This window comes from Thermobia domestica, chromosome 12 (assembly GCF_964235325.1).
Source record: "Thermobia domestica chromosome 12, izTheDome1.hap1.1, whole genome shotgun sequence".
In the NCBI taxonomy this organism is placed as follows: domain Eukaryota; kingdom Metazoa; phylum Arthropoda; class Insecta; order Zygentoma; family Lepismatidae; genus Thermobia; species Thermobia domestica.
In genome coordinates, this window is record NC_137465.1 from 78,113,549 (window position 1) to 78,128,390 (window position 14,842).

The 14,842-nt window shown below is 37.8% G+C and overlaps 1 protein-coding gene across 6 annotated transcripts in view; it reads left to right on the forward strand.

Moving 5' to 3' along the window:
- LOC145666525 (myotubularin-related protein 10-B) overlaps positions 1 to 14,842 on the forward strand; it is a 607,867-nt gene that overhangs the window by 115,177 nt on the left and 477,848 nt on the right. For all 6 annotated transcript variants that reach the window (XM_081733821.1, XM_081733824.1, XM_081733823.1 and 3 more), the window contains one exon: positions 4,762 to 4,914. In XM_081733821.1, the coding sequence (XP_081589947.1) occupies positions 4,762 to 4,914 (153 nt within the window). The remainder of the gene's footprint in view (positions 1 to 4,761; positions 4,915 to 14,842) is intronic.

Below are 14,842 nucleotides of genomic sequence, written 5' to 3' on the forward strand. Positions count from 1 at the left end.
TCAGTGTCTAATACTATGCTTATGATACAAACGAATGAATAGGAACAAAGATATAAGGGATTGAAAATTTCACGTTTTTCGAAAGTCTTTACTTCGAAAAACTGCTTAGCTAAGAACCATATCCAATTGCACAGAGAGGGGCCGCGGTTGTTCAGTGGTAGAACGTTGACCTCTGGTGCATGGAGTCCTTGGTTCGATCCCAGCTCGCGCCATGTGAACTTTGTGGTGGACAAACGTCGTGTTCGCGAGTTTTCTCAGGGTTCTCCTGTTTCCTCCCACTTTCTGCATTTCTCATCCTCACCGTCTCCTTTAGCCTAGCCGGCTTAACCGTGGGACATAAAACTTTAAAGGCTTCTAATTGCCCAGAAGATCATAATGCCGTATACGCCATTTTAAGCACTATATCAAATTTAACATTTTTCCCGTATCTTTGTAATAGCTGAGATACCAAATTGCCGTAAATAGCATTATAATCTTTGTGCATACTGAAAATGGTCTATTTAATTGTGTTTCGGTCTTTTAAAATTTATCGGGTTCGATGCTCTATAGAGACAATTAGAGAAAGTATTATTTTTAATTTTGGACACAAACTGGTTTATTGACTGTTGTAGATACAGATAGTATAGTGGGTTACAGTAAGTTATCCCCTCACGGGATACCGACTTTGCTACCCAAGTCCACAGCTCATAAATCAGAGAGATGAGAGAAAATGACTTACACTGCAGGTTCTAATGACTTATACTCCAGGAGGCCAGATTTTCAATCACTTTGTGTCGAGGAGATTAGCTGCGAAGAACGGCGATGAGAGTGAGATGCCCCTGCTGCTCCCACCCGCCTTTTTATTTGGAATTTTATCTTTGTTTTTCCTTTTTATTTAGTTACTAAAAAACACTTTAATAGTTATTTATCTGAAGGTTGGGTGTTAGCATGCAGGGTCAGGTTCTATTCGGTTGCATACTGGTTTCCATCGTTTTCAGTCATATCCATATCTTGAACTGTTTTTAATACTTAGAGATAACAAAGAAAAAGATTTTTGTTTGTCCTCCCTGGCGGGTACGTGACAATTGAATATTATACTGCTCTAAACACTTTTTCGAAATAAAGTTCTTTGTAAAAAGTCAGAGTTTTAATTATTGGTTACTTTGTTTCTATGTTTTCAAAATATATATTATGATGACCGTAGTATTCGATACAAGGTACTTCGGATGTCCATGTCACTTGAGTTATTAGTGTTGTAGACTCCTCCAAAATTTAGTTCTTTCCGATGTTCGTGACACTGTAGTGCTCTTAATTAACAACACTGTAAAGTGTGATTTGTAAGTTTTCGTCAATATGTAGATTTGAAATATGTAATAACCTGACATAATGCCATTTAAAAAAAAAATATAACTTTATGTTGTGTGGACAACACTGTTAATCTGGTTGAATTGTAGAGTATGTCAACCAGTGTTCCTCTGTCGATATTTGCATGGTTCGAAATTTCAGCGTTTTGTATCTATTACTTTAAAAGCTACAGGAATGTATCAAGATAAATGGTGTACATACATATACATATATATAATGTGTGTACATACTAGCTGAAATGCTCGTTCTTCGCACAGGTAGATCCTCCTCAGAATACTTATTTCAATAAAAGTGTAATGATAAAAATACAGAAGATATTCTACTTTCGGCATACATATTTAAACACACTACGCCATTAGTCAAATTGATATGAATAAGAAAATAGCTTGAAGAGGGTACTAACTACCTTTCAAAAGTCACTTCAGACGGGTCGAACATTTTCTCAACCCCGAAAACTATGAATTATACACAATCTCTCCTATTTTTGACATTTTATTTTTAATCTTCCACACGCCCATCTTCTGCTGATGGAGGTAAACTTAGATTTAAACGGCATTAGGAACATCACTATTTCAGTGAGCCTGAAAACCATGGATTGCACACTAATATCCGTCGTTTTGCATCGTTTTTACATCTCACTTCTTTCAATTCCTACACTATTTTCTTTTCTTTCAGATGTCCACCTAGTTTGGTTGAAATGGCTCCGGACATTCCGAAGTTACGTTGGAATATACACTCATACACATACATCCAAGTATATAGACATGCGAGCAGCGCTTTCAGCGCTGCCCCTGAGAATTCCCAATCCACCTTACATTTTCATTCATGCTTAAAATGGATTAAATGTCATCGCGATTTTAATCTAATAGCTTGACTAACCCAAACTATGGATTTGACACTAATCTCAGTAATTTGAGACATTTTATTTTTTACCCTTTCTCACTCCCCATGCCGACGGAGGCTGAGTTTGGATTTTAGCACTATCGGAAGTGTAAGTATTAATCGGTGAGACATCGAGAACACTGAATTCGACGCCAGTAGGTCGTTACTTTTTTTTTTTTTTCTTACATTTCAACCCGTTCCCACCATCGTAGGAGTATAATGGAAGTTAAACGAAGACTTAAATGATATAGGGAGTATCACTAATCAACTTAGGGATCCGAATACTATTGATTCAATACTATCAGACGTTTTTGTTATTTTTTTCATGTCACCACTCCCCTCCAGGGGTACGAATAGGGGCTGAACTACGACATCGGTAGTGTGACTATTCATCTCAGCGACCCCGAGAACTATGGACTGTAGAAACCTGTTCGTACGCTACAATATATGTGTGTATATAATTTATGTATATGTATAAAATGAATCATTATATTATTTAAGAAGAAAGTCATGGAGAGAAATTAGGAAAAAAAACATTGAAAACAACCATAAGTCAAAACTAGCAATATTAATTTTATGAATACGCATGTATGTATGTATATATGAAATGAATCAAATTAAAGTAATTAAAGAACACTGTAATCTGTGTAGAAGATAAAATCCTATGTAGATTATTAGACGTATGATCTGCAAATAATAAAACTTGAAATGAAAAAAAAAAAAAAAGTTGATTTATTTTAAATTACCAACTTGATTGGCTGTATAACATCCCCACACAATGACACTACCTTTTCCGTGTAGGTATTATAGAAGGGATTAAAACACTTTTCGGACAGACGATGCACAAACATTTGGTATGGGAACCGAAAAGTTGAAACATAAATTCGTCAGTACAGAGTACTCTCTTTCATCGGCTAAGTTTCCGTTTTTGCCCAAGAGTACCGTTTTGCAACGGTTCATGCTCAAAGCAGTGGTTTTGTTACTCCGATCGTACCGCTAAGACCACCGCCCAACTGATATTGATTATGAACTTCTCTTCCGTAGTTCTGTTCCTACTTTCAGAGCGGTCAAACTTTTTTTTTTTTTCGTTTGCTTGTAGTTCTAATGAACTTATCCTTACGAGAACAGGGTGTCTATCGGTCACGAAAGTTACAAAATCAGAAAACGGTCATGAAAGTCAAGAAATTTTGCTTTTGGGTCAGGATTTTCTTTTATCTGTACAAATGTAAGTAGAGATTGGAAAATTTTGTTCTATAAAGCGTCAAAATTTACCGCCAAAAATGTCTATGGTCAGCTTTAGACGCTACCAAATCGCTAGCAAAGTACGCTTCCATCGCATAAATGAAAAATTTAATGAGGAACACGAAAGACCAGACAAAATCAAGATGGGAGCAGAATACCTTAAAGAGTTAGACAGAAGATGAAGCATTTTAGAAAATTGAAAAAGTTCAAAAAAGGGTAAAACAATATTAGACAATTTAAAAGATAGATAGAATCCATAAGTACAACTGTTTACAATCAGTGTGACATTTTTAAAAGATTGCTAAGAATTTGTCAATTTATGTGTATTTAGATATGTAATTTTAAAATTATTGGATTTGTGAGTGTTTGCTGTTGGTTAGCTACCGAACAAAACTGACTTTATACAATGAATATATGTGATGTGAGAACACACCAATATTTTATCGCTCAAGGACACAGCCGTTGAAAGTAGAGATAAAAATAAAGATAAATGCTGTTTTTAGTTTTTGAATTTTAACGAAATTTTGTGGTTTGATAAAGAAAACGTCACGAAAAAGTCACGAAATTTCATTTTGGAACTTCAATAGACACTCTGGAGAAGTTGTTGTTTCTGGACAATCAGTTCGTTTCTGTGCAATATTTATACCAGTTTGTAATTGTTTTTCAAGAGTCTGACGTATTGCCCAACTGATATCTGCATCCACTCAGAGATTCTCCGCAGAAAATACTCTCTTCTCTCAAAATAACCGCTTAAACACATAATTCAACACTTAGTTCGCATTTTTCTTCCGCATTTTGTAGCAGTTTCACGTTCTACACACTAATTTACGAATTCACGCGAGTGAAAGCAGCACGATCGCATAGTACACATTCGCGCCGAACTTTACCCATATACGATACATTGAATACCATACATACAACTTTTCCTAGTAATAAAGATAGAACTACTGAGTTCGTACTTATCACCATTAGATGTCGTTGAAACAATGCATCACCAGATAAAGCATGACGTAGTTGTCTGTTTGTTATTTATTTGTTTACTGGAAAACGATTTCTCTTAAGAAATGTGTCTCAATGTAAACGAAATCGTGCGTTTTCATATCTTTATATAAACAACGTTGTTTATTTTATAAAACAATATCAATAAACAGGGTTTTGTGTAGACACAGTGTCCTTTTATTGAAAAATCAGTAGTGTGCTCAGACTTTTGACAATATATATTTGTTTTATTTTAATTATCTTGTGCAGTAAGTGTAATGTTCAATAAACCATGCTGTTTTATTTTCTTTCTAGGATGTGGGACAACAAAATTACTTCCTTCGAGAACATGAAGTATGTTTATCAAATATTGATCAAGTGTATCATATTGTTGGTGACAAAAAGAAGCAGCTTGCACCTGGAAAGAATGTGTCAGGAAAAGTTACCGGATTACAAATTGTGTGTAAGGTTAGTTTTTAAAGATAGCTTTTATTATGTGATTCATTGAATTTACTCACTAATTTCCCTTTTATATCTTCGTTGGATTGTTTATTGCAGTTCAGCGTCCATTTATAACTCCGAAACTATATGTGACAGAGCCTTTTGTTTAAAATGTGATTATCACAGCTATTTAGGTGCCTGTTCGGCAGTTACCACGATCGGGTAATTGATCCCGAGATCTCGAAATCTTACATGAGTTCTACAGAGATCTTGTCTCTCGTCGACGTATGAATTTGGACAAAAAAGATGAAGAAAAATGAAACAAACCAAGAAACGTGTTTTAAAAATGTAAAATAATTTTACAAATATTTTAAAGGAAATTTTGAGGTAAAAGAAAGTTTAGTTTCAAGCCTGGTTATTTTACTTGCTCAACCACTGAAGATCAGAAAGGATTGGAAAGCTATTTGGTAATTTACAGAAGAATTCATCTATTTCTGTTCACTCTTTTTCGACCACAACCAGTAAATATTGACAATGGCACAAATGTAATATATCTCATCTTACTCCCTTTATAACTTTCATTTTATATTCAAGTGATCTTGCCTTGTAGAATATAAATTATATCATGACCCGAAAAGAAAAATGACAATATAGTACTTAGATAAAAATATTTCCTTCTATTCTTCAGTAAGTGTTAGACATGACGGAGGAGAGTGCAATTGGAAGGAGATTTCTACAGAGATCTTATCCTCGTCGACATTATTTATGAGAAGCAGTCTAATAGAAACCGAACACCGTCCACAAAACATATTACTCCCTAAAGTTGACAATACTCTTGTTACTTATCGATACTGCCATCTCTTGGAAGGAGAAATGCATAGTGACAATTCACAAGTACACACAGTTGTTCGTTTATTGCTCTTTAGGTGAGCGTAGTGAAAAGTGTGTTCTTCCAGCATTAGAAATAGAGGCAAGTAAAGAAGAGCAGAGGTATATGGTTTGCTTGTTTGGTGGCTGAGAGTGTTGGAACACGCGAAACTCATCGTTGCATGCCTGATGTGTATGATGAACACTGCATATTAGTGAAAGTATGCAGGAGTGGCATAAGTGATTCTGAGGACACATATCACTGCAAGAGATTCGCGGCCAGGACTAACCCTTCGAATCATTACCCCTGATGTGATTGAGCAGATTGAAGTCTTATCCGGGAAAACCGACGAATCATATTGAGGTAAGAATTAGCCATAGCTCCGTGTATGCCATTATCAAAGAACACCTGCCGTTCCGAAATATTTCCGAGAAGTGGGTTCAAATCGACGGAGGGACGAAAGATTCACAGAATGGCTTCATGTCTGATGCATCTGCAGCGGTACCACGAGGAAGAGTATGTTTTTGTCCCGTATCGTCACAGGGGACGAAACACGGTGCCACCATTTTGAGCCCAAGAGCAAACTGCAAAGCCAACAATGAAAACACCCCAATTCTCTCCCGCCGAAGAAATCCAAAGCTGTTCACACAAGTTCCGGTAAAATTATGATGACCTTCTTCGACGGCAGGAGCCCTCGGGTTGTTGACTTGCTCGAGCGTGGGCCATAATAAGTGCGGGGCGCTATAAAGACTCTTTGTAGAAACTCAAAGCTCCCTGGAAATCTGTCGGAGGGAATCATCCTTTTGCATGCTTATGCCCGTCCCCATACTGCCAATCTGATGAGGAATACCTTCAGAGCTTTGGCTGGGAAACACTTCAACATTCTCCGTACAGCTCAGATCTTTCCCCTTGTGATTTTCCGTTTTTGGCGACCTGTAGAAAGACATTCATGGAAGTTGGTTTCAGTCGGACGAGGAAGTACAAGAGTGGGAGGTTGTGAATCTGTCAGTGACCTAATTACCGACGAAACCACAGTTTTCAGGGACGCTAAGGTAATAGATAACAGTCCCGATGATATTTAATTCCAAGCATAGTCTAATAAAACGATGAGCGGACAGGTGTTTCGAAAATTCCACTTTAAATGGAGAAGGCAGCAATTTGTACAATTACTTTCGCACGTTAGAAACGATATGGTCATTTGCGATCGCATCACTGGAAAATGTCTGAACCATTTGAAATTAATTTTAAAACATAATTAGAACCTACCTCAAGCTGGAATTTTATCATTCCTTTTATTAAATGGCGCGTCCAAAGCGGAGAGAGGGGTAAGTATATATATATATATAAAATATAGATAGATAGATAGATAGATATATAGTGCTTGTCAAAAGTTCCGGAAAGGCTAAATATCTTGGTTGGAATGCATTTTTCTGAAAATTTAAAAGATACAAAAGTTTGCAGGATGTCAACAGATCTATCGAAAACTCGTGCCCGTCAAAATGTGTGGGCCTTCACGGGGTCCATCTGTGATTTTTCAAATTAGAGCCCTCATTTTTTATTCCAAATTCAGTATCTACGGATCAAACTAAATCAGAATATGTGCTGCTCAAAGCTGTAGGATGTGAATATTAAGCCCTACAGGCAGGGTTTGAAAAAACCCGGGTTTTTCTGAAAAAGCCCAACCCACCTGGGCCCATATGGGTTTTTCGGGTATTTTCGGGTTTAATTGGTTTTTTTCGAAATATTTCAATGTCTTTGGGGTAAAAGTGTTAAAGTAATTTATATTTCAAGCTTATCATTTTCACAACTTGCAACAATTTTCTATTCAGTGCAATTTTGAAAAAAATGGCCACCGTTTTGAAATTTTACATTGGATCGCCGAGAAAATATATATAGCAAATTTAGAGTATCTCGTGCTTCTACTCTGAAACTTTCAACTTGAAAGACCGAAAATTGCGCTTTGTAGCGTAGATAACAGCTACTTTGAAAAAACGGCCGCCATTTTGAAATTTACGTTGGTATGCCGCTAAAGATCTATATAGGAAATTTAGAGTGTCTCGTACTTGTAACCTGAAAATATAAACTTAAAAGACCGAAAGTGGAACTCTGTAGTATGTGTGGTACAACAGGGGCGGATAACCTCCAAGGAGGCCGGGGGCGGTCAGAGCTGATGGAGATGAATAATTCTCCTAATAATCTAAAGGACGAATGAACAAATGTAGATCAAATCATCCCAGAAGCCTCAGTGACATTCGTCAAATGTTTTGTTGAAGATCACTTCCGATACTTTGTGCGTTGAATTACGGGAATTTCCCGAGCACTTGTTGCAAGACAGTTCTTTCCAGAAAATTAATTTAAAACAATTAAATATATAATTCATATTTTATAAAGTAAATGTTTCAAAAAGTGTTAAATAAAATCAAATATTTTCCAGCGTAAAATAAATGGTTTTAATGTTGAAGTATTGACTTCCGATTCTTTGTGCGTTCAGTTGCGGGAATTTCCCGAGTACTTCTTTCACGACCCCCCCCTCCTCGAAAATGCAGCTTGCTTTCTTTACTGTACATCGAAACTTCAATTATGCAGAGGTTGTTCAGCCTACGTTTGGCCGATTTCGTTCCTTCCGCCTCCTGGGTAGAATGGACTCACCCGACCTGGCTCGTGGCTTCCTGGGAACAGAGTTGTTTTCCGCGCGGACGACAATAACGCACAAAACAGGACATTTGTTGTGAGTGTTGTGTTAAATTTGTTTCCAAGTGTGTGGGTTTCCGCACTGTGACCAAATGCCGCCCAAACTAAGCCGGTTTTGGGAAGGCTATGTTGCGGCTCTTTATGACGCCCACTTTAGTGTTTCTGTTATTAGAAAACTGTGCAAGAAGAATGGTTGCAACATCAATTTAAGTGGAATAAAAAATGTTATTAAAAAGTACAAGGGTAACAAAGCTCCACCATTTGGATCACCAACGAAGTTGCCTAGGAAGCGGGAATGCACCAAGGCCACCTCCACCATGCAGAGGAAACTTCGCAAAATGGCAATGGAAGAAAATCCGCCAACACAAAGGTGTATGGCTAATCGTCTTGACGTGTCTTTGGGGACTGTGAGCCGGACTTTACAACATCAACTCAAGCTGGAAAAAGTCATGAAAGCTCGCGGCCATTTTCTCACAGATGCCCACCAAAAGAAACGAAAGTGTAACGCCCGGAAGCTGTACGAACGGCAAAACAAAGGTGGATGTAGGTCGTAACGCTCGATGAAGCATGGATTTACCTATCGTACTGCGGCAAACCGAGAGCCATCATGTACCGAGAGAAAGGCGCCAAGAACTTCAGAAAATGGGTCCGTGTCTGTAAAGAATCCTTCCCAAAAGGGTTCATGGTCGTTACTGGCTACTGTTACCGAGGTAAACTGAAGATTCGTAGGGTGGCGAAGAACTACAAAATAAATTCGCAGTATTTTCAGGAGCAGATCATGCGGCCGATTGACGAGCATGAGATTCAAACAATGTACGGAAATGACGCCAATCTGGTGCGCATTCACCTGAACAAGGCCTCATCACATACCCCACGATCGTCCCTCGCATTCTACAGGGAGATGGAGGAGGCAAGTGGTATACAGGTGATACCTTTTAATGAGGTACCTGTTAAATCTCCAGATGTAAGGACTATTGTGGATTTGGATTGCTGAAGCGGGCTTTGGAAAAACGGCGTGTGACAACTGTGAAAGGACTTTGGAAAGCTGTGCAAAGGGAATGGGACAAGATTCCCCTCCCAGTTCTTCAGAGAAGCCTATTACAGTGGAAATTACGCTGTCGGGCTATTGTTAGGTACCAAGGGAAACACATCGAGCACTTACGAACCTGGCGCCATGGATTCTTCTAAATTTTTAGGTAAGTCGAAATTGGCCAAATATAGACTAAACAACCTCTGTATAGTACGGAATTTTGAATTGAGCACTTGAAATAATAAGCGTTACGTAGTCTTCGGAACTCCGAACATTAAGCTTTTAAATTTGACAAGAATTTTTACGCTATTGCTGGTGTTGATTGTACCGAATCTTATTTGAAGAGTAGCAACAAATAACTGAACTAAAATTTTGTTGTTGGAAAACCAAATTTTACTGAAGAATACTTGTGTTACCATCAAAGGTAATAAAAATAATACTAATAGTTTTACTAATGCACTGCATATTTATTAGTAGTATTGGCACCTATGACCTTAAACCCGTCAAACATATGAGGGATAACGTCCCTCGGCATCGCCGAGCATACTATTCATGAAAAGTATTTTCTAAAACATAAAATTACATATTTTACTTCAAACAGCCTATAAGCATAGTCCACACATTAATTTGTTCTATAATTTATCTCAAGCTAAGGTAAGGTGTCTTATTCAGAACTTTATAAAGGTCTTATGTTGAAAGGTGTTCTATACTTTAGCGCAAAGCATCTAATTCGCCCAAGGAAAGGCCAAAATCTGATAAAAATCACTTCCAATGTGATCACCTTAATTGTACCAACAATATACTATCAAAAAGCTTAAAAATCCAGGTGGGTTTTAAAGTGTTTTTTTCAGGTGGGTCTGACCCAAAAAAAAACACCGGGTTTTTCGGGATGGGCCCACTTGGGCATACCCTGCCTACAGGGCCGGAAAAACTATTAGGGTGAATACTGTGAAAAGTTCCGGAACGGCAAAGTATCTTGGCTAGAATGCGTTTTTCTGAAAATATGAAAGATACAAAAGTTGCAGGATATCAATAGAACTAGCGGATGCCCGTGCCTTTCAAAATGTGTGCGGCCCTGTGTGGACCCCACGGGTTCCCATCTGTGAGTTTTCAAATGAGAGTCCGCATTTTTTATTCCAAATTCGATATCTACGGAATAAAAGTAAATCAGAATATGTAGTGCTCAGAGCCTAAGGTGTAAATACCAGGCCCTACAGGGCCGGAAAGACTATTACGGTGAGTAGAATAAAAAGTTCCGGAAAAGCTAAATACCCCGATTAGATTGTGTTCTTCTGAAAACTTGCAACATACAAAAGTTGCAGGACATCAACAGACCTATCGGAAGCTCGTGCCTGTCAAAATATGTGCGGCCCTGTTTGGGCTCCACGGGACCCAACTATGATTTTTTTTTAAATGAGAGCTCCCATTTTTATTCCAAATTCGATATCTACAGAACAAACTAAATCAGAATATGTACTGCTCAGAGCTTAGGATGTGAGTACCGGGCCTACATTGCCGGAAAGACTATTAGGGTGAGTAGTGTGAAAAGTTTCGGAAGGGCTAAATATCTCGGTTACTATGCGTTTTTCTGAAAACTTCTAAGTTACAAAAGTTACATAAAAATCAACAGGATTGTTGGGCTTGTAGGAAAATGAAAATGTTTAGACCCTATGGGCACCAGGGAACCGAAGTGTTATTTTGCAAGTAGGTGCCCCTGTACCAACAAGGTGGAAGTGTGTTATAGGTCATAAATATATTTTGCAAAATTGATGTATTACAACAAAATTAGTGTAATTATGGTGTATGATTGGTAAAGAGAATGGAGTGCAGACAGGCACAGATTAAGAATAAAGGTTTAGAAGAATTAAAGTGTGTATTTACGTAATTATTGGTGTCTTCACCTCTGAATAGTTTCTTCAATTACATTCTATTAGGCACAATGAATTTAGCCGAAAGAGAAAGAGTTACTATTCTGATGGTGAGACGTTATGCTGATAAGAGTAAGGTTATATCATAGAATGGTATTAGAGTAAGGCCATAGAATGGCTACCTAGGTCTTCTGATCTAACTCCGCTTGACGTTTTGTACTGGGGATATTTGAAAAGCAAAGCGTATGAACATAAATCTGATAATATTGAACAACTGAAGGAAAGCATAATAAATATTTCAAGCTAAATTACATCAGATACGTTAGCTGCAGTTACGGATGATTTTTATTTACGTCTGGGTTATTGTCAGGTCGCAGAAGGACATCAATTCGAACATTTAATTAAATGCAAACACGTTTTCTCAAATGCGAAAACAACATTTGCAACAGAGAGGGTTTGGAGTCGAAAAATATTTAGGGAGTGACGAACTTTGGGATCCCTGTCTCTGTAGTGACACCTTGTACAGTACATAACAGGCTGCACGTAGACACAGCCAACAGGATATGAGTTGCATTTTACAGGAACAATAATGTTGATCTCCTAAGAAATTCTTCCCACTTAGGCTTGCATAACAACTCATTCTGCAGTTGTTAGACATAACATGATTTTGCGATGTCGAGTTCATTCTTGACAACCTAAGTAGCCAATGTTCCATAATCACCTTGTACTGTGGAGTCCTACATATAAGTACATACTGTACTATAATACTTTCCTAGCATCGGTATCTGCTATGATTGCTAGGGACTAGCATTTAATAAAGCAAACTTGGGATTTGTAAGGCCCCTATACACTGTTAAAACTGTGTACACGTTGTTATGAACTCTCACGTCAGTAAAGTTTCACACAAGTGTTGGTATTACACGTTTTCATTTACATGAAGGAACATCGCAGAGAGTTGTCGTATGGATCCAGTTGTCAGTTTTATACGTGTGCAGAGTGCGAAAACTGTTTCTTATCGTAGCCGTCGATGCAATTCTGATCTAGTATTTGCTGTTGCCATCGTGATTCCAAATTCTGTAAAAATAATGAGTAATTATTTTTTAGTGAATGACAAATTCAATCTCTAGATAACATTTGCAAATATGATTAAAATGTGATTTAAGTCGTGTGCTTAATGCAGTTTATGTTCTCGGAGTTCAGACAACGCACTTCCGAGCTTCAATACTGTTTGGATCTGAAATTCTCTGTTAGAAAATGTAGTGAAATCAATAGGACCTTGGATTTGTAATTTATCAACTCAAGTTCAAACCTTATTCAAAGTTGCCGTATTCTTTTCTCTTTCTCCCAGTATTCCTGAAAACTAAATGCTGGCTGTATTTTTTTTTTTTTTTTTTTTTAAGCCAAGTTACTGAAAATGCCCAGAAAGCTATGGTTGCTTTGCATTTTACAGGCAAGTTTCAGAAGATTTTCAAGAGTGGTGTCCTATACCAACCACGTAATATCTATTTTCATGACGTACGAATTTACTTGTCAGTACGTTTCGCGGGATACCATTTAGCACATTCAGAATCCTGGAACATTTCATCATTAACCCACTTTTGAGCACTGGGACCCATCGTCCAAAACAAAACAGGACTGAACACGACAGTATGCTCACATATTTTCGTGCAGAACAATTTCCAGTGAAAACTGTAGGCTGTAGGGCCTGGGACTAGCTTTGAGCACTACATATTCTGATTTAGTTTGTTCCGTAGATATCGAATTTGGAATTAAAAATGGGGACTCTCATTTGAAAAATCAGAGATGGTCCCTGTGGGGCCCATACAGAGTCGCACAAGTTTTGAAAGGCACGGGATCCGATAATTCTATTGATATCCTGCAACTTATGTATCTTTCAAATTTCAGAAAAACGCATTCTAATCAAGATATTTAGCCGTTCCGGAACTTTTCATAGTACTCACCCTAATTGTCTTTCCGGCCCTGTAGGGCCTGGTATTCACATCTTACAGCCTTGAGCAGTACATATTCTGATCTAGTTTGTTCCGTAGATACCGAATTTGGAATAAAAAAGATGGGGGCTCTCATTTGAAAAATCACAGATGGACCCCGTGGGACCCATACAGGGCTGCACATATTTTGAAGAACACGGGCACCCGATAGTTCTATTGATATCCTGACACTTTTGTATCTCTCAAATTTTCAGAAAAAAATTCTAACCAATATATTTTGCCGTTCCGGAACATTTCACACTACTCACCCTAATAGTTTTGCCTAATATTCACATCCTACAGCTTTGAGCAGTACATATTCTGATTTAGTTTGTCCCGTAGATACCGAATTCGGAATGAAAAATGGGGGCTCTAATTTGAAAAGTCACACGGGGCTGCACACATTTTGATGGGCACGAGTTTTCGATAGGTCTCTTGATATCCTGTAACTTTTGTGCCTTTCAAATTTCCAGAAAAGCGCATTCTAACCAAGATATTTAGCCGTTCCGGAAATTTTTACAAGCAATATATATATTTATATGATATTTTATGGGTTTTATGATTTAGTTCCATTGAAATGCGTTTACAAAGGAAAAAAGGGAATTCAAAAGTTTTCCATAATCTATTTTTCCTGTTCAGCTTGTTTTATATAAAAAGAAACCTTCTCACAATTCCTTGTGCCCCACAAGTTGGGTGTGATGAAGAAACAAAGCACGAATTTTTGACGAAGCTAGATAATATTCTGCAGACTTGTTCGTTACATAAAAAGGTTGTTGTAGCAGAAGATGTAAATGGACATGTAGGATGATCAAGATCAGGATATGAAAGAATAGATAAAAGATATGGATTGGGAATCAGAAGGAAGGCGAGAACATGCTACAAGTGGCGGAAGCATACGATCTTGCTAGCATGAATACCTTCTATAAGAAGAAAGAATAACATTATGTAAAGAGGGGCACCTCAAGGTCTCAGATCAACTTTATGTTATGGAGGAAAGGAAACTTACATGATTCAAAGGACTGCAAAGTAATACTAAGTCAGAATCTAATGGAAAGATATTGCCTCGTAGTAACCTATATCAGCATCAAGGAGAAAGTAGGAAGAAGGTGACAAAATGCTCGTGTTCGAACGAAGTGGTGAAACTAGATGGGACAATTGACGAAAAGATTCGAAGGAAAATTACCACATTGCAAGTGCTGCAAAGGAAGGGAGAAGATGGCTTCTATGATGGCTCTTAATCTTCTTGGTAAAGAGTTAACTAAGCCGGTGTGGATATCTATGTCTCTGTTCAACTTTTTCCCACGCATCAAGAACTAGCTGCCATAAATCATCGACTCCCATTGGTGAATTATCAAACTAATTGTCTTATAAAGTTATCGTAACTTCTGCCAATTCATTTTCTATCGGATTCAGGTTAGATGCTCCAGGAACATAGCCGACTAATTTAAAATTGAATTCCTGTTGAAACAAGCGTGATCCGAATGGGAATCATGAACTAAACAATGTTCGT